We start from the raw sequence: 20,797 nt of genomic DNA, 5'->3' as shown, positions 1-20,797 counted from the left end.
AGCTCCTCTTTATCACCTCCCTACCCACCAGGAACCCTAATTATTATTTAAATTTTTTATTTATTTATGCTAAATAATTTTATTGGGGTTTCATATAATTCTTATCATAATCCATACATGCATCTATTGTGTCAGCACATTTGTACATTTGTTGCCATCGTCATTCCCAAAACATTTGCTTTCTACTTGAATGCTTGATATCAGCTCCTCATTTTCCTCCTCCCTCCTTGTTCCCCCTCCCTCATGAACCCTTGATAATTTATAAACTATTATTTTTGTCATATCTTACACTGTCTGATGGCTCCCTTCACCCACTTTTCTCTTGTCCATTCCCCAGGGAGGAGGTTATGGATCTTTGTAATCAGTTCCCCCTTTGTACCCCACCTTCCCTCCACCCTCCAGGTATCACCACTCTCACCACTGGTCCTGAAGGGTTCATCTGTCCTGGATTCCCTGTGTCTCTAATTCCTATCTATACCAATGTACATCCTCTGGTCTAGTCATATTTGTAAAGTAGAATTGGGATCATGATAGTGGGGGAAGGAAGCATTTAAGAACTAGAAGAAAGTTATATGCTTCATCATTGCTACCCTGCACTGTGACTGGCTCATCTCCTCTCCATGACCCTTCTATAAGGGGGTGTCCAGTTGCCTACCAATGGACTTTGTGTCTCCACCCTGCATTCACCCTAATTTACAGTGATATGATTTTTTTGTTCTTTGATGCCTGATACCTGATCCCTTCGACACCTCATGGTCACACAAGCTGGTATATTTCTTCCATGTGGTCTTTGTTGCTTCTCAGCTAGATGGCCACTTGTTTATCTTCAAGCTTTTAAGACTCCAGATGCTATATCTTTTGATAGCCGGAAACCATCAACTTTCTTCACCACATCTGCTTATGCACACATTTGTCTTCAGCGATCATGTCGGGAAGGTGTGCATCATAGAATGACAATTTAATAGAACAAAGTGCTCTTGAATTGAGTAAGTACTTGTGTGGAGGTCCAATGTCCATCTGCTGCCTTAATAATAAACCTATAAATATATGCACATAGATCTATTTCCCCACCATCCTATATAAATATATTTACATATGTACATACCTGTATTTAGACCTCTATAAATACGCTTTGCCTCCTAGTTCTTTCCTCTATTTCCTTTTACTTTCCTCTTGTCCCACTATCATACTCAGCCTCCATTTGGGTTTCAGTAATTTCTCTGTTACATTGCCCTTGCTGATTCCCTACCAGGCCTTGCACACCCTCCTGCCATTAATTTTGGATCCTTATCCCTGGGTTGGTCAATACCACCTCCTTTCCCCTGCAGCCCCCTCTCCAATGTCCCCCCAGAACCATAAGTCCCATTGTTTTCTCCTCCACATTGTTCATCCAGCCTATCTTATCTAAGTAGATCTGCAGAGATAATAATATGCACCAAGAAACAAGGTATAGCAAGACAAAGCGACAAAAGAGAATGCAATGATGACAACAAAAAAGAAAACCAATGATCAGAGGAGAATAAATTAATTAATAAAAATATAAAAAGAAAAAAATTTAAAAAGAAAGAAAAACCTGTAAATAGATCAAGGCCTGAATTTTTACCTCTAGGCATGTCCTCCAGTCAAGTCTGATGGGGTGCCACGCTCTGGCCCCAAAGAGTATCCTTTGCACTCCCTCGGGAGCTCCCTGCTCTGCTCCCCACGTTGCTCTGCCATATGCCTTTAGTGCTTGCCTTGGTGTCGTGGGGTCAGACCAGGCCAACCCTGACACTGCATCTCCAGTGTTGTTCCCTGTAGGGTCATGGATCAGTGAGGGCTGTCTTGTCTCATACTGGGATCAGCCATATGTCCAGTCTGGGCATTGGCTGTTCAGAGCAGGGATATCGTCCTTTGAGCCTGGTGGGCCAGGATGTGCTCCATTCTCTCTTCCTCCCCATTCATTTGCTCCTGTGTGCTCTGATCAGACATGTCAGATCTCTCCCCTAGCTGCAGCTTCAGTGCCGTCTCTAAAGTAAATTCTTCTGTGGGGAGGGGCATTTGCAGGAACCCTAATTATAATATGAGATATTATTTTATTATTTTTTTGCAATACCTCACATCCTCTAATGTATCCTTTCCCCTGCATTTCCATTGTTCATCCCCCTCACATGTGGTTATAAAGTGCTCCTTGCTATTAGTTACCCCTTCCCCGGCCCCCTCCCCTCTTCAAGTACCCTCAGGGAATTATTGCTTCTGTTACTCTATCTGAAGGGGTATCTATCTTGGCTTTCATGTATCAAACAATCTTAATTATACAAATGGACTTATGCAGGTCTGACAAGAATAATGAAGTAAAACAAAGCCCATCATACCAAGAGGGAGGAAATAGCACAGATCTAGAGAATAGTTCTGTACTCCATCAGGGTTGTACGGCATCCCTTCCCTGTGGCCCTCTATGAGGGACTGTCCAATTATTTTACCAGCAGGTTTTGGATCTCCTCTTTGTCCACACTTCTTCATGTCAATTGTATTGCTTGCTCTTGAGTTTCTGATACCTATTCCCTTCGACACCTCATGATCACACAGGCTGGTATGCTTCCTCCATGTGGGCTTTGTTGCTAGATGGCTGCTTCTCTAATTTCAAGCCTGTAAGACCCCAGATGCTATACCTTTCAATAGCTGGGCACCATCAGCTTTCTTGACCACATTTGCTTATGCGCGCATTTTGTCCTCAGCGATTGTGTTGGTAAAATGAGTATCATACCTTATTAGAACAAACAATTCTTGTACTCAGGTGAGATTTAAGTTGAGGCCCAAAGTCATCTATTTCCTTATTATATTTATATATTATAGACAGATATACCTCTAATTATATATTTACTTATACACTTATCTATATTTTACCTATATATATAATTTTTACTTTGTTATTCTTTCCTTTTTTCTTTCCTCCTGCCCCACTATCATGTCTACCCATCTTTCACCTCTTAGTAATTCTTCTCAGACATGTTTCAACACAACCAGGAATGCTACGCCCTCCTCACTGTTGATTTTGGAACCCTTGCTCTTCCCCTGTTCCTGTTGGTATTGGCTCAACGATACCCCCCTACCCCTCTCCTCCCCTCACATGCCCCCTCCACCACCAACCCTGGGCTTGCTTATCCTGTCTATCTTATATAGATAGACACCAAAAAGAAAAAGAAGAAAAAAAGAGGAAAACAAACAAAACCAAAAAAGATAGAAAAAAAATAGAACCTTCCCCATAGTTTCTAGTCTAACCTTTATCTTGTCCCAGAGTAGATGATATCTCTTTGTTAAATAGAGAGGACACGGTATAAACTGTCAGTCCAGTCTCCATTTCTCTCGGGGTTCCATATTCTGGGACCTGCTTACCCAACAGCACTTGTACCCTTCTAGTTCTCAGCATTCGTGACCCAAAGGCATGCTTCTTTCCAGTCCCCATTGCTTTTCCTGCAGTCAGGGATGAAACTGAACAGTGTGCTCACCCATTTACACCTTTAGATTCTCAGTGTGGTCCCCTTGTGTGTAATCCCCAATCAGTTCAGATGCAATGCCAAGAGCTACTCCTTGAGTCAGAAGTCTACAATCAGAATTCCTCAAGGACTTTGTGGCTTTGCTCCCATTGCTAGTTGGTTTCACTCCCCTATGGCTTGTCCTCATGTGGGCAAGTCAGACCAGCCTCACTCCCAGAACTGTAGCCTCTGTTGCTAGTGCTGTCATCTAGGGAGGGCGTCATGTCTTGAGCTGGGGCCAGCCATGCAGTCCTCCCTGTGAACACGCTCCTCCGAGCAGGGACATTGCCCTCAAGGCTTGGCGCACTGGAAAGTCTACTCTAGGTCTCCTTTTCCTGTGGAGACATAAACAATACCCTCCCCTTGGGTAGATGAATGTCATGGTCCCCCAATGCCATCTGTCATCTGATCCCACCCCTCTGTGGGCTTTAAAGGCATATAAGATTAGGGAGGTCATGAACATTATTAAGGCTTTGGCTATAGAAAGTCAAGCAAGGTATGGCCCAAGTTACAGTTTAGAGCTTAGTAAGATGACTGACAAATTAAGGCTACCAAGAGAACACACTATGTACACAGCACAGGTCATCCTTGTTTCTGCTGAGGGTAAATTTAAAGGCTGAGAAGGAGTTAGCTTCATATAGAAAGGATATTCCTTTTATATATAGAAAGAGATAATTGTATTGGGTTCTTACAGCTCTTGTGATAATCCATACATCAATTGTATAAAGCACATATATACATATGTTGCCATCATCAATTTCAAAAAATTTTCCCTCTGTTTAAGCCCTTGGCATCAGCTCTCCTTTTTCCCCCCTCCCTGCCCCACCCTCTGACCCTCATGGACCCCTGATAAATTATAAATTACTATTATTTTCATATCTTACACCACCCACTGTCACCTTTCATCCACATTACTGCTGTTCGTGCCTCTGGGGAGGGGTGTGTGGTTATATGTTACTGTAGTCAGTTCCCCAACCCTCCCCTTTCTCTCCCCACCTTCCCCTACCCTCATGGTATTGCCATTCCCGCTGCTGTTCCAAAGGGGGTTATCTGTCCTGGATTCCATGTGTCGAGAGAGCTCATATCTGTACCAATATACATACTCCAGTGTAGATGGATTTGTAAGGTAGAACTGGGCTGACCATAGTGGGGGGGGGGAAGCATTAAAGAACTAGAGCAGTGGTTCTCAACCTTCCTAATGCCATGACCCTTTCATACAGTTCCTCATGTTGTGGTGACCCCCCCCCAACCATAAAATTATTTTCATTGCTACTTCATGACTTTAATTTTGCTACTGTTATGAATTGGATCAAAGGGTCATTCAACTCCCAAAGGGTTGTGATCCAAAAGTTGAGATCCACTGAACTAAAGAAATGTTTGTGTTCTTTTGGTGCTGTGGAAAGCTGATTATTGCAGACGCAGCTAGTGCTAGGTAAATATTTAACACCCTATCATTTAATCTCCCTTCTGACCCACTATCAATTTGTCCAATTTTCAATGTTTTCTACTTTCTTTTTTTATTTAGCTTTTTGTGTTTTACTTTGTTATTGCTACCTTTGTAGATTTTATTTTTATATTTTCTCTATGTGAAATCTAGACTAGGCAAATCTATAGAGACAGTAACTAAATTAAAGGTTTCTCGGGGGTATGTCAGGGGAGGTTTGGGAAGATGGGAACTAATAACAATGAGTACAAGATTGAGCTATTGGATTGTATGATTTGTGGATTGTGTGCCAATAAAATTGTAAAAATCACACACCAAAGTAAAACTCATTTATTATCCCCCTAGTTCTGCTAGTCAGGAGTGTGAGAAAACACAGCTGGGTGTCTGTTTATGGACTCACATAGATGAATCCATATGCCGTGCTGAACTCTTTGCTAGAGGGTCTGGGGAAGGATCAGTGTCCAACTCCATTCACGTTGTTATCCAAATGTCAGTCTCTTGGAGTTGTCGGAGTGAGGATCCAATTTCTTGATGGCTAGGAGCCACCAACATCCCTTTTTACATGGTTCCTTTCATTTTCCAGCCAGAAATGGTGCATTAAGTGCTTCTTACAGCTCCAGTCTCTCTAATGTCTTCTTCTGGAAACAGCTGGAGAAAATGCTGTTATTTTAAAGAGCCACGTGACTAAATTACTCCTCCAGGAAAAAAGCACCTTTTGGACCAACTCAGAGTCAACTGAAAATTCCTTTTGCTTTATTACAGAAGTAGCAACGCATCACATTCACCCACAATCAAAGGGAATGTAATTATAGCAGGACAAGGATCATTGGGAGTTACTCTTAGATATTTTCCTATCAGAATGTCAGGTTGATATGAAATCAAATAAACTCTAGTAGAATATATTTGTTCTTCAGTCATTCTCTCTCTCAATAAACATGTAGTGAGCCTGAATTGTACCAAAATCTCTGCTTAATTGACAAATATGAGTCAGTGTTTGGGGATTTATCATTTTGAAATGAATTTAAAGAGCAGGGTTATCTGGAACTGTGAGGTCCTACCCACTGAGGTCATTTCTCCATTCTCACTCTGTGCTCACTTGGAATTAACATGATCGCAATGCAACAAATTGCATAAACCAAAAGCTCAGTGTGCTACTAATGAAAACGAAAGAAGTGAAAGGAGTTCTATAAAAACGAAATGAATGAACGGGAATGTAGATGATATTGCCTATTTAATCGAGCATTAACATTTATGTTAATGTGTGTGGATGGTTAGAGGATCCATAAGACCCTCCCCCAATGAAATGATTTAAGAAATCATGGCCTTAGAAGCAAAAATTATTGATACTCACCATTAGCCTTGTGCTGGGGCAATGTATTTCACATGTATTGCTTTATTTAAACTTATCATTACTATTCTTGTGTCCTAAGTAGGAAGCTGAGGCAAAAGACCTCAAAAATCTTATACAAACCACAATTGTGTAAGTGTAGCTCCTCTTTGATCTTCCTCTGAGATTCCTCCAAGCATCTATGGTACCATTCTTCTATTCTATTCTATTCTATTCTATTAAAAAAGCATTCCTATTTTATCTTTACCCTTCATGTTGACTTACATTTATCTGTGTGTATGCGACTTTTTATTTTAGCCCCATGGAAGGAGTAGGTATGTCTTATTCATCCTCGAATTTTTTAGCTATGCAGTAAATACTGGTTAAACCTGAGCAGGGAAAACTACTGGAATGCGATCATCATTGCTTGGCATGAGTCTGCCCTGTGCTTGTCCCGTCCCACAAGGCCAATTGTGCATGAGCACCCATGAGAGAATAGATCCCATGTGTTTGATGCATTATTGAAAACAGCAGTAAAAGCTAGTGATTGGCAAATCATGTTGCAGTGGGGGTTTGGCACAAAACAATGTTCTCGAGTGTGGGAAGTAATGGTGGTCTGATGTCCAAAAGCATTTTCTAGGGACTTTTTCATTGTTAGAGACTTTGAATCATTCTGTATTTTCAGAGAAATTTAATTCATATAGTTCCGGCTTGTTTAAACTTAATATTCCAAAGCTATGGTTTATAAAGTCATTTGGTGCCTAGAAACTCTTTCCAGAGTAGTTTCGTTTGAACTTAAATCATGGCTAAAAATTATTGTTATCACAGTTCCATAGTTGGCAGCAAAAAATGGTGGGAGATTTACTCACTTAGAGATCTGATTACTGTCCCCTGTTCTGCTGTTTGTTGTTTTCTTTGATAATTCAACTTTGGGGATCTTAAGTTTCTTTGCCCCTTAAAATAAGAAGATTGGGGTATCTTATCTTATAATTCATTTCTATGTATGAAATCCTATGATTAAATTATTTCATATAAGAATAAATACTTAGAGCCCGCGTCATGCCAAAATCTGCTGGAGACACTGTGCTTATAAGTTTGTGGAGATGTCTCCTGATGCTAGCTCTAGGAGCCATGGTGGTGGCATAGTGGTTATGCATTGAGATGCTGACTGAACCACTAGTCACTCCACGGAAGAAACACGAGACGTTCTGCTCTGGCGAAGAAGAGGTATCATCTTTGAAACCCACGGAGGCAGTTCTATCCCGTACTGTAGGGTCACTATTAATTGGAATCCTGGGATTGCCATGGGAACCTCAATGGCAGTTATATCGATTCTATTCTTTATCAATTGACTGAAAGCAGAGAATACCAGGAAAAAATGTTTACTTGTGTTTTATCGATTATATGAACACATTCAACTGTGCGTGTCATAACAAACTATGGGTAAGTAGCCTTAAAAAGATTGAGAATTCCAGAACACTTATTGAGCTCATACGGAATTTTGTACATGGTTCAAGAGTCAGTTGTGGGACCAGAGCAAAGGAAAATGCATGGTTGAAAATTAGGAAAGGTGTATGTCAGGGTTGTATCACATCACCATGACTTGTTCCATCTGTATACTGGGCAAATAATTAGAGAAGCAAATAATTGGATTACATAAAGAAGAATGCAGCATCAGGATTAAAAAAAAAAGGCTTATTAACAATTAGGGATAGGCAGGTGACACACCTGAAAATGAGGACGACTTGAAGCATTTGTTGATGAAGATCAAGGTTTGCAGCCTTTGATATGGCTTACAACTCAATGTAAACAAGACCCAAATCCTCACAACCAGATGGTTGGTAGCATCATGATAAATGGAGAAAAGGTTGAAGTTGGTAAGGATTTTGTGTTCATTGGATCCACAATCAATGTTCATGGAAGCAGCCGGCAAGAAATCAACAGATGCACTGCATTGGAAAAATCTAATGCACAAGACCTCTTCAAAGTGTTAAAAAAAACAACAACAACAAGGAGGTTAATTTAAGGACTAAGATATGCCTGAACCGAGCCAATTTCAATTGTTTCATATGCATGCAAAAGTTGGACATTGAATAAGGAAGCCAAGGGAAGTTTTGATGCATTTCAATATGGTGCTGGAGAAGAATATTGAAAGTATCATGGACTGCCAAAAGGACAAACAAATGTTGCTTGGAAAACATACATCCAGAATGTTCTTTAGAGGCAAGAGTGGCAAGACTTTGTTTGACACACCTTGGACATAGTATTGGGAGAAAGAGACATCTCCCTTGGTAAAGGAGGAACAGCAAGAAGAGGAAAGCCCTCAACTGGAAGGCTAGACACAGTGGATCCAATAATGCTCTCAAACGTAAAAATAATTGTGAAGATGCCACCGGACCAGACCGTGTTTAGTTCTGCTGTACACAGGTCAGTTTGAGTTGGAATTGACTGGACGGCTCCTCACAGTAACATCAGTCCTGTGCGGTACACTACACAGTCTGGAGCTGTATCCACAGGTGCAGCTCCCAAGGTTCAAATGTGGGTCTCTGATATGTTAAAGTATCGCAACAGTTACCCATAATTAATTTACATTTACAACTGGCACATAGCAGGCATTGAACAAATAATTATTGTGTTGTAGATGAATCACAAATGGGTGGGTAGTCAAAATATCAATCTTACTTGTCAACTTTATTCTCAGGAATATTTTTCAGTTTCACCTTTCAAAAATAATGACATTGGAAAATTCTATTGCTCAGACTTTGTCTACGATATAAATCACATATTTGTGTGTGTTTTTTTTTTTTCAAAAGTTGCTGAGAATATAAACTTATGTCCTGGAGCACCAATGACTAGAGCAGTTAAAAGATTTTTACTCTGGTTGAAAGTGCCTTCTCTAAAGCATATGCAATATTTATAGAGCTGCTGATATAAGCCAACTGAAGATTTAATGATAATAATCTCCATATTTCTTCTAAAATTGATTTCCGGTTTCAGTGAACTTGGAAAGAGTCCTGGGACATCAAATAAGTAAAGATCTTAGCATGAAATGAATCTTCTGAAAATGTTCTTAAATTTACATTTTAAACATGACTAGAAAATATGTATCTTTGTATTTGTTAAGGTGATACTTTAATGAAAATTTTTCATTTGCATGAAATAAACCTTTTTGGCTTCAGATGAAAGGATTTTATGGTAGCGACAATGGTTTGAGAGTTAAATGATCCCAACATCATCAGGAACCAATCAGAAGTGCCTAGCATATGAATTACAGCACCATGAGTCTTTAAAGGTATTTCTGTGGAAAGCATTCCTCCCATCTGCAACAATCAGATTCGGCTTTGAAGTCCTGCTGGATAGCTTCACAACGCATGAGACTGCCATGTGCTACCCAACCTTCTCTCTCCACTTGAGTTTTGACTGCATTCCATAAAGAACGACGTGGAAACTCAATGTTGATGGCTTCAAAGGGTACCATGGCTGCAGTTTTTGTAATTATACTCCATTTGCCATGCATTCTACCCTTTCGGGACAAAAGAATAGGGAATACCTCCATGGTTGTGCACAATTAAATCCTGGGCTTAAATGAGGCAAAAGTCTGTAAGCGCTTTGACCCTGACTCTATCAGAGATAGACAAGGGAATCCTAACAAATGTGGCCGGCCCAAAAGAAATACGCTTCAAAAAAGGTGAGCAATGAGTAAGTATATTTTTCAGCCACATCTGATAAAGTTATGAAGCTAATTATGTTATAGATAGATCTCAAGTGTCAAGGCTTCAGAAGAAACCGTCGCTCCTGCCGACTTTCATTGAACGGGCAAGCCTTTTCTGTATGATACTTGACTTCTCTCCACGTAGAGTGAGCATAATAGTGGAGAGACACGTTTAGTTAACCAAACAGTGACCTCAGCCAAGCAGAGGGAGAATGATTTATAAGCAGAGGCAAAATGGTTTATGCCTCTACTTCTCATTAACCATCTGCATCACGACAGAGACACCATTTTGTGATTGCTGGCTGCTGGTTTTTCTGTCTGAGTGACAGGGTGGGCAATAACAAATCTATATTGTAGATCTCAATTCAATGGGCTGAAGAAAATCTCCTTTTTAACAAATGGCTGAATTTCTCCATTTGGGCTTCTCTTGAGAGTCCCGCTATACTGCTTGCTGTTACCTAGTAAGAACAAACATTTGGAGAGCATCCTGGAGATGACCCCTTGTTTCTTTAAGCTTCTCTGAGAGCGGTTCATTTATCCACAGCGTGTGTTACCCCACAGCTTGCATACAGAACCAAAGCACGGAAAGGCATATAAAGTGTATAAAGAATCTAGGGACTTGAGGACACTTTGTTTCCATTTTTCCTTGAAGAAGTTTTCAATTTACTCTGGTAAAAAAAGTGTGAAAACAATAATAGTAGAAACGAAGAATAACCTAGTTCCATCCTAAAATGATGCTTAATAACTTTGACATCAAGTAACTGCTCATACATGCACCAGTCCCTTTGGTAAACACAGTAGATTATTTGCACTTTTGTATCTAAAACTAAAATCCTACTAACGACTGGAATGTCTAAAAACAGGGAATTACATACTACATGAATATATCAAAAATGATATTGTAAAGGACATGAAGATATTTATACTGTATTGATAGTTGTAAATCAAATATCCAATATCTTAATGTGAATGTGATTTTTTTACAAGATATATACAAAAATCATGGGATACACGACAATGAACATGGCTATTTCTGAGTAATGGAACTATGGGTTGAAACACATATTTGTATTTTATGTGTGGATGGATTTATTTATTATATAATGGACAATTTATTTGATATATTTTTATGTATTATGACGGTATTGTCATATTAGTTGGTTGTTGTTGTTAGATGCCCTGCAGTCAGTTCTGACTCACAGTGACGCTGTGTACAATGGAAGGAAACACTGCTCAGACCTGGGTAATCCTCACAATTGTTGGGGGTTTTGAGCCACTGTGCCCATCTTGTCAAGAGTCTTAATTTTTTTTGCTGACAATCAACATTTCCGAGTTTTATTATTTTGTTAATCATTTATTATTACCTGTCACTGTGGCATAAGAATTGGGCTGCTAACGACCAGGTTGATGGTTCAAATGCACCAGCTGCTCGGTGGAAAAAAAGATGAGGCTCTCTGCTCCCATCAAGATTTACAGTCTCATATTTACAGGAGCTATGAGTCAGAATTGACTTCATTTTAAATATGTATTTATATTTATTTAAATATATTTATAATTTATATGATTTTTATATATCATGTTATTTTTGTAGTATATGATTTCCTCCTGCCTTTTCCAATTATTATTTTTCCCTACTTTCTACAGAGAACACATATTAATTTCACATTTATTTTAACCTGCAGATGAACATAAATCTCCTTAGACTTACTTTTTTCACTATGAATTTTCTTTGGAAATTATGTGGGAAAGGGTATAGTGATGCTTTTGAGATATGCCACTTTAAAAAGATGGATTATTTTGTACTACATGGTTTTGCCATTAAATACACACCTAAGGTTTAGTCCTTGAACCTTCTTACAGAAACTTCATTCCAAACAACTTCTCTGTACTCATGCAAACATTAGCACACGATAACTTCTTAGGCAGAAGCAAATCCCTACAGAATATCAGGAAATTAAATAGAAACTGATCATTTTAAAACAACTACCAAAGTTAGCAGCTTATTTAATACACCTTTAAAAAGAACCAAATTAAATCTACTTCCAGTCAATCAAGGGCATCAAGAGATTTCTAACTAAAAATACCCTTCCAGTTCTCTTCTTCAGTGACGTCTAAGTGGACAGGCCCCCATCAGCTCTATTTGATTATCAAAAGAAATGATTTGTTATGATGTAGCTTCCTTCTCTTATTTATAACATAATGCTGGCTAGGGTCACTGAGTTAGATTCAACTTGGTGGCAATGAATTAGTTTAATTAGTGAGAATCCTTTTTTAAACAAGTAGGCAACATCCAGGATTCTTCAGTAGCACTGTTATGATTTTATTAATGCTACATCCTAAGAGATTAATTTAGAAAGACTTGCAGTACCAAATCACAGTTTGAAACAAAAAAAAATCTTTCTTAGAGATACTTTATGGTCAATGCAGGTAGACGGAGCTGTGGCCAAGACAGAATTTCAGTAGTATGCACCAGTCTGACCCTTAAGAAGAAAAACAAAATTGTGTGTGGAGTGGACAAGATGCATAGTGGCCCCTGTATGTCAGGAGGATCTGTGCGCCATATGCTTTTAGGAGTTGAGTTTGGGTGAGTGCATTTTTAGGCCTTTCTTCTGAGAAGTTTCTGAGCAGACTCAAACATCTAACCTTTTGGTTATCAGCCAAGCAAACGGACTATTGAGCCATGAAGGATCTGCTTTGTATGGCCACACACATTACTAAAAGCCAAAATACTTTTATCCTGACAGTTAAGTAGTCATGACTTTGAACCGATCAACCCCTCTTCCACCTCGCTACTCTAAGTATCCTGGTTCCTCTCTCAGTACCCATCACAGACTGGCCGGAGTTTGGAATAAAGATGTGGTCAGGGAGAACCCACCTGTAGCCCTATAGCTGGTGATTTTTTGAGCCCACGATACTATGCTGTACAGATATTTTTCTCAGTGATTGCTCTTCTATTAGCCCTCACGCTTAGGGCATCCCAATCCTCTTTCAGAAAACACTGCCAGCTAAGATGTCTGATTGGAGTTTTCAACATTGCAGGCTATCTTAGGTGTGTTGGGTAAAGTAGGATGGCTATCTTTCATTCATGTATAAGTACAAACTATTATATGAAACTGGCAACCGCACCTATCCAAAACATGTTACCTGACCTAGAATAAAGTCACACACATATGCACACATACCAAGGAAACTCTTGTGTTACGTGCCCTAGAAAATATCTGTCAGTGGTGACCAGACTGGGCTCTTCATGTCTTTCCAAAATGCACAGCAGTAATGGATTCAGAGGAATGCAGAGTAATAAGACTAAAAAAATCCTCTTGGACTGTACTTTCATTGGAAGAGAAAGCATGTGTCTTATAGAGATTCCATTTCTTTACTAAAATGTTTTGTGCATTCATGATTCATAGTTCAGCTGCCTCGATCCCTGACTCCAGAGATCACATGGGTAACATGTGAATGGAAATAAACCCTGTAGGTGAAAGAGAGGACTTTGGACAGAGATCAAAGATTAGCTTCATTCCATTCTTTCCTTCCACTTTTTACTATCCCATTTAAATTTCGTATTTTATGAGATTTTTTTTCAGTCCTAGAGGAAATGGTGAACTTAAATCAGATTTGGTGTTTTCTCTCAATTCTTTTTAAAAAATCCATGTGATTTGATCTGCTCAGTAATGGCTTTAGATTGCATTCTCAATTGCTAGGAAACTTCAGGAATAAATGTCGAGTGTACTGGCTGGATATTATATATTTTAAAATTATCACTGAAATTTTAATTTAGAATATAGGAACATCTTTCTAGAAAACAATATAATTAGCAATAATATATACTTGCATCTATACATTTACTGAAGTGAAGTTGATTATTCAATGCAATTAATCGTTACTTAAGCAAATAAGGTTTTTTAATTGTTAGGAATAAAAACTGTACCCTTTACATTTTCTGGATTAATAATCAGCTGAAATGGTAGATTTCAGTAGAGTCAGCTCCATTCCTAGTCAGTCTATCGAAAGGCTTCTTATTAATGCCATTACAAAATTGACCTGCTTTAAAATGCTCTTTTTTTTAGCCAATTACCCCCCAACATGAGATCATTGTAAAATGACTTTTGATTTCCACTAAACTAGTAACTAAGTGAATCGAAGTACTTCACCGGAGTAGCAAAATTAACCCACCGTGTTTATTGTTAACCTCAAGCACTACACTATGATTAATAACATGGGGATTCTGGTTTATTGGGTGAATATTTCATCATATCTCAAGGTTAAGGTGATAAAATTTCATTGTTCCAGAATTGAAGCAACCTCATTTGATGTTTCATTATCATTGTTTGGCGAGATGATAGACGTTCCTTTAGCTATAATAGTAGCCTTGTGTGGATTTTTTTAAAGCTATTGTTAATTTATTTCTAATGTTACTTGACTTAAGTTAGAAGATGAGTGAGCATTTTATTTTACAGCATACTCAGCTGTTTATGTATGAAATATATGTGAGGGGTCTCCAAAAATTTTGTGGAAAAGGAATTAAAAATATGCAATTTTAAACAAATATTTGGAGCCCCTTAGTATTTTTTGCACTTTCCAACTGCCATGTCCACTCCTAGGTATATGCCTGAAACAATTAAAAGTGGGAATGCACATATTTATAGACCAATGCGAATTGTAACACATTCCAAAATAGCCCCCACATCAAAACAGCCTAAATGTTCATCAATAGAAGTATGGATGACTAAAATGTGATACTGCATACAATGAAATATTACACAGCCTTAGCGGAAAATAAACTCTTCATGCATGCTACCGTATGGATAAACATTGAAAACTGTATGATCATTGAAGTAAGTCGACCACAAAAATACTACACTGTCCCATTTATATGATATCTAAAATAAGCAAATGTATCAAAACAAAAATTTATTAGTGGTTAGAGGTGGCAGACAAAAGGGGAAATTATTCAATGCTTAGTGGATACTGAGTGGGTAAAGGAATAATTGAACAATATTATGAACGTAATTTATGTCACTGAACTGTACTGGTGAAGTAGTTGAAATGTCAAACATTTTTTAACATATATCTATTTACCAAAAGTCTAAAAAACTAGTACTAAATCTAATGTAATGGTTGATTAGTTATATGGTACATATAGAAGATATTCTATGATAAAATCAAGGCAGATGTTGGGGAGAGGAAATAAATGACAGGCAAATGGCACCGTTCTCCTTCTTAACATTGGCTGAATGATACCTGTGTTGTTCATCTGGATGTATAGGGTCTGTGCTAGGAAAGGCAATACTGTGTACTCATAAAAAGCCAAACACTGCTGCGAATTCTTAACTGTTGGATCTTCAGCTTTAGTTTTCTAATCTGTAAAATTTAATTATAATATGAACTGACCCGTAGAGTTGTTATTTTAAATAATTTAGCACATGGGAAGTGCTGAGAAAAGACAAAGGCTAAAGGCTAGATTCGTTCTGGTAGTCACTGTCTCGTGAATTAACACTTGGAAATGTTCTTCTATTTCTGGTAGGCTTTGGTCACTTGATGAAGCAATTGATGGCACTGGCTAATGGACATGTGGTGTTGGCTTTAGAAGGAGGACATGATCTCACAGCCATCTGTGATGCGTCAGAAGCCTGTGTCAATGCCCTTCTAGGAAATGAGGTAAGCAAAGTAAAAGTGCAAAAAGATAGGAATGAGGAACTTGGGGTGCATATTTGAATATTATTTTTCTTTTTTAAACCTGTATATTCAGAAAGCACAAGGGTCACTTAGCATTGAAGATAATACAAGCTATAGCTATGAGAAGGCCACAGGTTCCAATTTTGTACGTTATGACTTTTGTCCAGTGATAGAATCCGTACAACACTGCCCACAGTCAGATTATTGAGAGCTCAGCAATGAACAAAATTAACTAATGAGGAAAGAGGAATGCTCTGTTTACTGAGTAATGAGACACTAAGTTTAAAAAAAAGAGGCATTTGTCTTGAGATTTTCTGTAGGATGGTGATAGGTCAGGGGGCAGGGGAAATATAACAAAAAAAACAGTATTTGTAAAGTTATTTTCTGTTACCATTTAAAGATTCTTAAGACCAAGAGATAGGTACTGTATATCCTCGAGTATAAGCCTACCGGAATTTCAGCCGAGGCACCTAATCTTACCACAAAAACTGCATTAAAAATGTTTGAAAAACTCGGCTTATCCACGAGTACATATCGAATTTTTCCATCTTCCATTGGAAGTCTGAAAGAGGTTGAGAAATGCATCCAAAGTCACAGAGGCAGTGTGCATTGGATCTAAGATTTTAACTTGAATCTAAATAGACAGAGGTCATTCTCTCTTGTTCCCTCTTTTTTCCACGTCACACAACGAAATTGCAATAACATTTTCTTGACCATTTTGAACCTTCAGATAAAATTTCCATGAAGTCCACTTCCAGAGCACTGTATAATTTGGGATCATTTAAATGTTTGTACATATGTGTTCACATTGCCAATTCACTTAATTTTCTAATGTCTGCATAATAATGACTGTTGCCTATATTTTTATTTTCTTCCATGAACTTGAAATATGACTTTGTTTATGCAATAAACACACACAAATCATTTTAAAGATCGATCATTCATATTGTTGTTAACAGTAACTCACGTCATTCTACGTATGAAAACGTACCTTTTCTGCAAATTGAGTGCAGCGCTATTACTGTCATAGTTGCCTTATCCATTCGAGAAGTTTCAAAATTAATATTTTGCCATATTTTTAAAATAATATGTATATTTTAATTGGAAGAAATGTTAATGAGAAAATGCAAAATTTGCTTAAGTAACCCAAGGATGTAATTTTCTAAGGATTACTCTCCACAACCAGTCTCTGTTTTAGCTCATACCAAATTCAAAGTGGTTGAAATTTTCAAAGGTCTTTTTTAGATCTCGAGAAGAATAAAGTCAAACAGAATGTTGGTTTGTTTGTGGCCGTGAAGGAGTGCAGACTAAATAAATGCCACTTACCTCAATCCAGCCGCTTAGTGTTGGGCTGTCCATTTGAATATCATGTGATTTTCTAATGTGGGTGTATATTCAGTGTTTTCCAATTACTTACTTGATTTTAAATATAGAAACATTTTAAGAAGACAATGGTTAAAACACTTGGCTGCTAAACAAAAGGGTGACAGTTCAAAACCACCCAGCAGCTCGAAGGGAGAAAGCGTTGGCAATCTGCTTCTGTCTAAGGTTTGAGCCAAGAAAGCCTGATTGGGCAGTCCCCTCTGTCACGGAGGCAGCCAGGAGTCGGAATCAGCTCCCTGGCTCCCAGGAACAACAACAAATAGAAACATTTTAAGGAAGCGAGGCTGGTTGTAATAGTTGCATTATAAGGGCTTATGCCAGATGTGCAGAAAATCACAGTGGATTGTAGATTGCGGCTCCCCGGATGACTGACTTGCCCAGAAAGAAATGTCACCCGGCTGCAAACTTTTCAACTTTTCAACTCTGGGCAAGGAGATCACGACTGCACTACTGTGTGAGCACACCATTCAAATGAGAGCCCGCCCCGTGCTCTCCTCTGTGGGTTCCGTCCAACTCGGTTCTTTCGAGGGAGGGTTTCCAACGAGGATAAAGTCATTGCACTTGTGAACGCTTTTTAAATGGTGACTGGGTTTCGGGAGAAATGAAACTCATTTGTAGGGAGTTATGGGCCTTTTTCGTAATGTACCTGAGTATTGGACAAGCAAAAGGGATGCATTTGTGCTTCACTGTATGACCTTACCCTGGGCTAGCTGTTGTCATGTAATTGCACATGCTACTCCTAGAAATAAACGAGTCTGCGCTCATAGAACAATTAGGAACAATCGAAGGCCGTCCATTGGATTACGGTTTGAGAGTCTGTCCCTTTTCTCTCCCGTTTTAGAAAGACCAGGCCTGAAAGGACAGAGAAGAAGGGATGAAAGTATTAGTGGCCAGTCATCAGCATGCCCATGTGCGTGTGTAGAATGCTAAAGAAAACTCTAAAAGCGAAAACTGAAATTATTGCCTTAGAGTAATTTTAGCTCAGTTAATCAAATACCCTAATATTTATTGGCTCTTTTAATCAGATGCCCTCCAACACATTGACTGTTTTCAATGGCATCAGTACAACTTAAAGGTGTTCATCGGGGACTAAAGAACTTACTGTCATCAGGGCGCTTCTGACTCAGAGCCGTTCTTGATAGGACGGCCAAGCCTCTAAGCTTCACGGCGCAGAGCACCTGGGCTTTCTCCCACAGAGCAGCTGGCGGCTTCCACTCACTGGCCTTGCAGGGAACAGGCCAACGAGCTTAAATAATCTATGTATTTTGTATATTTTCCCCTTGAATGTCCGTCTAAGCGACAATATGGAGTTCCCACAAAATACTTCTTAAAGGTGGTCAGTTGATTTTGTACTCTGAACTTTAGAAGGCAAATTTTAGTGTGTCAGCCTGTCAGTACACTGAAGAACAACGGTAAGAGAAAGGAACACTTTTTGATGTAAAACTGAGGAAAAATACAAATGTGTTGTGCATTATAATTCATTTTTGTCTTAAGAAAATGAAAATGTAATACTTGACAAAACTCAAGAAACATTTCTCCTCACTTTCATGTTAAATGCAATTTATAATCAAGGCCTGATTTTGTGAGTGTGTGTGTTTACCAAGGTCAAAGGTCATCATGACTAACAGCCTAATGATATTGAAGGTTTTAATTTAATTCTTCTATAAAAAAATAATATTGCTGTACCTCCTCCCGCACCCAAAAACTCACACACACAATTACATACATATCATTTTTTTCAGGAGTTTTGTATGGTAAGTTCTAAGTAAGAAATAAAAAAGGACGTCTTTCAAATACCAATTATTGCTATTTCAAATCCCAACTTCCCTCCAAGCCCCCTTTGCAAGTGATTAATAGTGCTATTATAACTTATTATCTAGGATTTCACTTTTACAAATAAAAAAAAATGTCGTAAAGCGTGAGCTTAAAATATTGGCCAGGTCTCCTTTGGCTTCTCCGTGTTGAACACGCAATTGAACTCAAATTAGGAAGGTCAAGAAGGGCCTTTGTGAGGGTCTCTGCACCTTGTCAGATGTATTTATTCATGTGCAGAGGATTAGAATTCATCAACATTTTGCCGATTTTTTGAAAGCGATTTCTTTCTCGTGTTGTTCTTGGCCAGGCCCTGTCAGTTCTATAAAATGCTGCTTCATATGGCTTATTATCAGCAAAATAACATGTATTACATAACCAAAAGGAATTGTAAAATCAGCAGGGACTCTTGGCTCCATATTGCAGTGTAGTGTGCATGCAAAGATGGGTATGCACCAAAGATGGGTACCCCCCCAAAAAAAGACATTAATTTTTTCCATATAAAAAGTAAGTTAGCTGAGTGCTGGACCATAGATAGGCACTTTCTTCTATTTAAATCTTTTTTATCATGAATGTAATCTAGTTAGCAAAACATTTCTTAACTATTCTTTTAAGAAATATGCACAGGGTCACTCCACATAATATTCTATTGGATTAAAGCTAATTTGAGCATGGTACAGGAAATTCCTAGAGGCAACTGATTTTGAAGACATACCACAAGTCCACTTTTTTCCTTATTCTTGGCAAAGTTCAAGCTTAGATTTATCAGTACAATCAGTTTGTGATGGATATTCTTATACTTCTTCGCTGAAACTCTGGGCACACCAGTTTGGAATTTGCAAGAAATTTAAGTGGCTATCCAAATGGGAAGAATTGTTTGGTTGCAAGGATTGACACCAGGGTTGCTGATGTGAATAACCAATCGTTTTTCAATTAGTCATTGAAGCATCTGCTAGATTCACTAAGAAACGGAATTTGGTTGTCTGTATGTGTGTTGGTTGGCAAACAATGTCATAGTTGTTTTAAGGATAAATTTGCCTACTGTTAATGCTAAGCCAATTAGAAACACCCGGGGTTCCTTCCCCTGAAAGAAATTGCCTCAAGAGGTGAGAAAAGCTTTAGTACTTGGCATTCCTATGAAATCTAAAATGAAAACATTGGAAACCTCCTGGCAGGTAAGAGCAAGGCAAGGCCATGTAGTAGTAGGGGTCTTGGTAGTCAGTTAAGAACATGGCCATTAAAAGACCACCTGTCAAAACAGAATAGACAGTTTTAAGCTTGTTAGAGGGAGGGAGGAGTGGGGGTGGGGACAAGAATGAGTTGGCATAGACCTGGACACTGTGAGATGATGCTACAGCCTCTGGCACCTATAGCTCAGTACTTCCACAGGAAGGGAACAGCTTGCCTTTCGATTGGTTTCCCATAAATTCTTTTCCAGTCTAGCTTCTTCTCTTTCTCCTTTTGTTCCCTTTCATCCCTCCTTGCCTCGCTCCCTCACTTCCTGTTTTCTTTCCTTCCTGCCTTCCTTCTTCTCCCCCACCCTTCCTTAGCCTCTTTCCCTAAACCCCAGTCCCTTTCTTCTCATCTTTTCTTTGTAATAACTCTGTTACCACATGTTGAGTAGAATCAGCTGCTTTCATTTGACTTGTATTTCAGGAGCAGTGGCTAAACTCAGCGATTATGTTTGCTGATAATCTTTCTAAACAGACTTTTTGCTCTAAAACTGCTGAAAGAAGTTTCTTGAATTGCTTTGAGAAGTGTTGACAGCCACCCCTGAGGTGAAGTCTTGAGATGGTGTTGTCCAATTTGCTCATCAGGGGGTTGTTTGTATTCTATTTTGAATGGGGAAATCATTTTGCCATCTTTTCTAGCCTTCAGATCGTATACAGCTGAGGTTTACTCCACTTGGGATTTGATGTGAAACTGGGATC

At 38.7% G+C, this 20,797-nt stretch overlaps 1 protein-coding gene across 1 annotated transcript in view; it reads left to right on the top strand.

Annotated features, from left to right (window-relative positions):
• Positions 1-20,797, top strand: part of LOC142456038 (histone deacetylase 9-like) — a 251,718-nt gene that overhangs the window by 216,285 nt on the left and 14,636 nt on the right. Inside the window, exon 12 of the mRNA XM_075557334.1 lies at positions 15,520-15,653. Within this exon, the coding sequence (XP_075413449.1) occupies positions 15,520-15,653 (134 nt within the window). The remainder of the gene's footprint in view (positions 1-15,519; positions 15,654-20,797) is intronic.

Source organism: Tenrec ecaudatus, chromosome 9 (assembly GCF_050624435.1).
Source record: "Tenrec ecaudatus isolate mTenEca1 chromosome 9, mTenEca1.hap1, whole genome shotgun sequence".
In the NCBI taxonomy this organism is placed as follows: Eukaryota; Metazoa; Chordata; class Mammalia; order Afrosoricida; family Tenrecidae; genus Tenrec; species Tenrec ecaudatus.
Note: the sequence above shows the minus strand (reverse complement) of the source record. Positions and strands in the feature narration are given on the sequence as shown.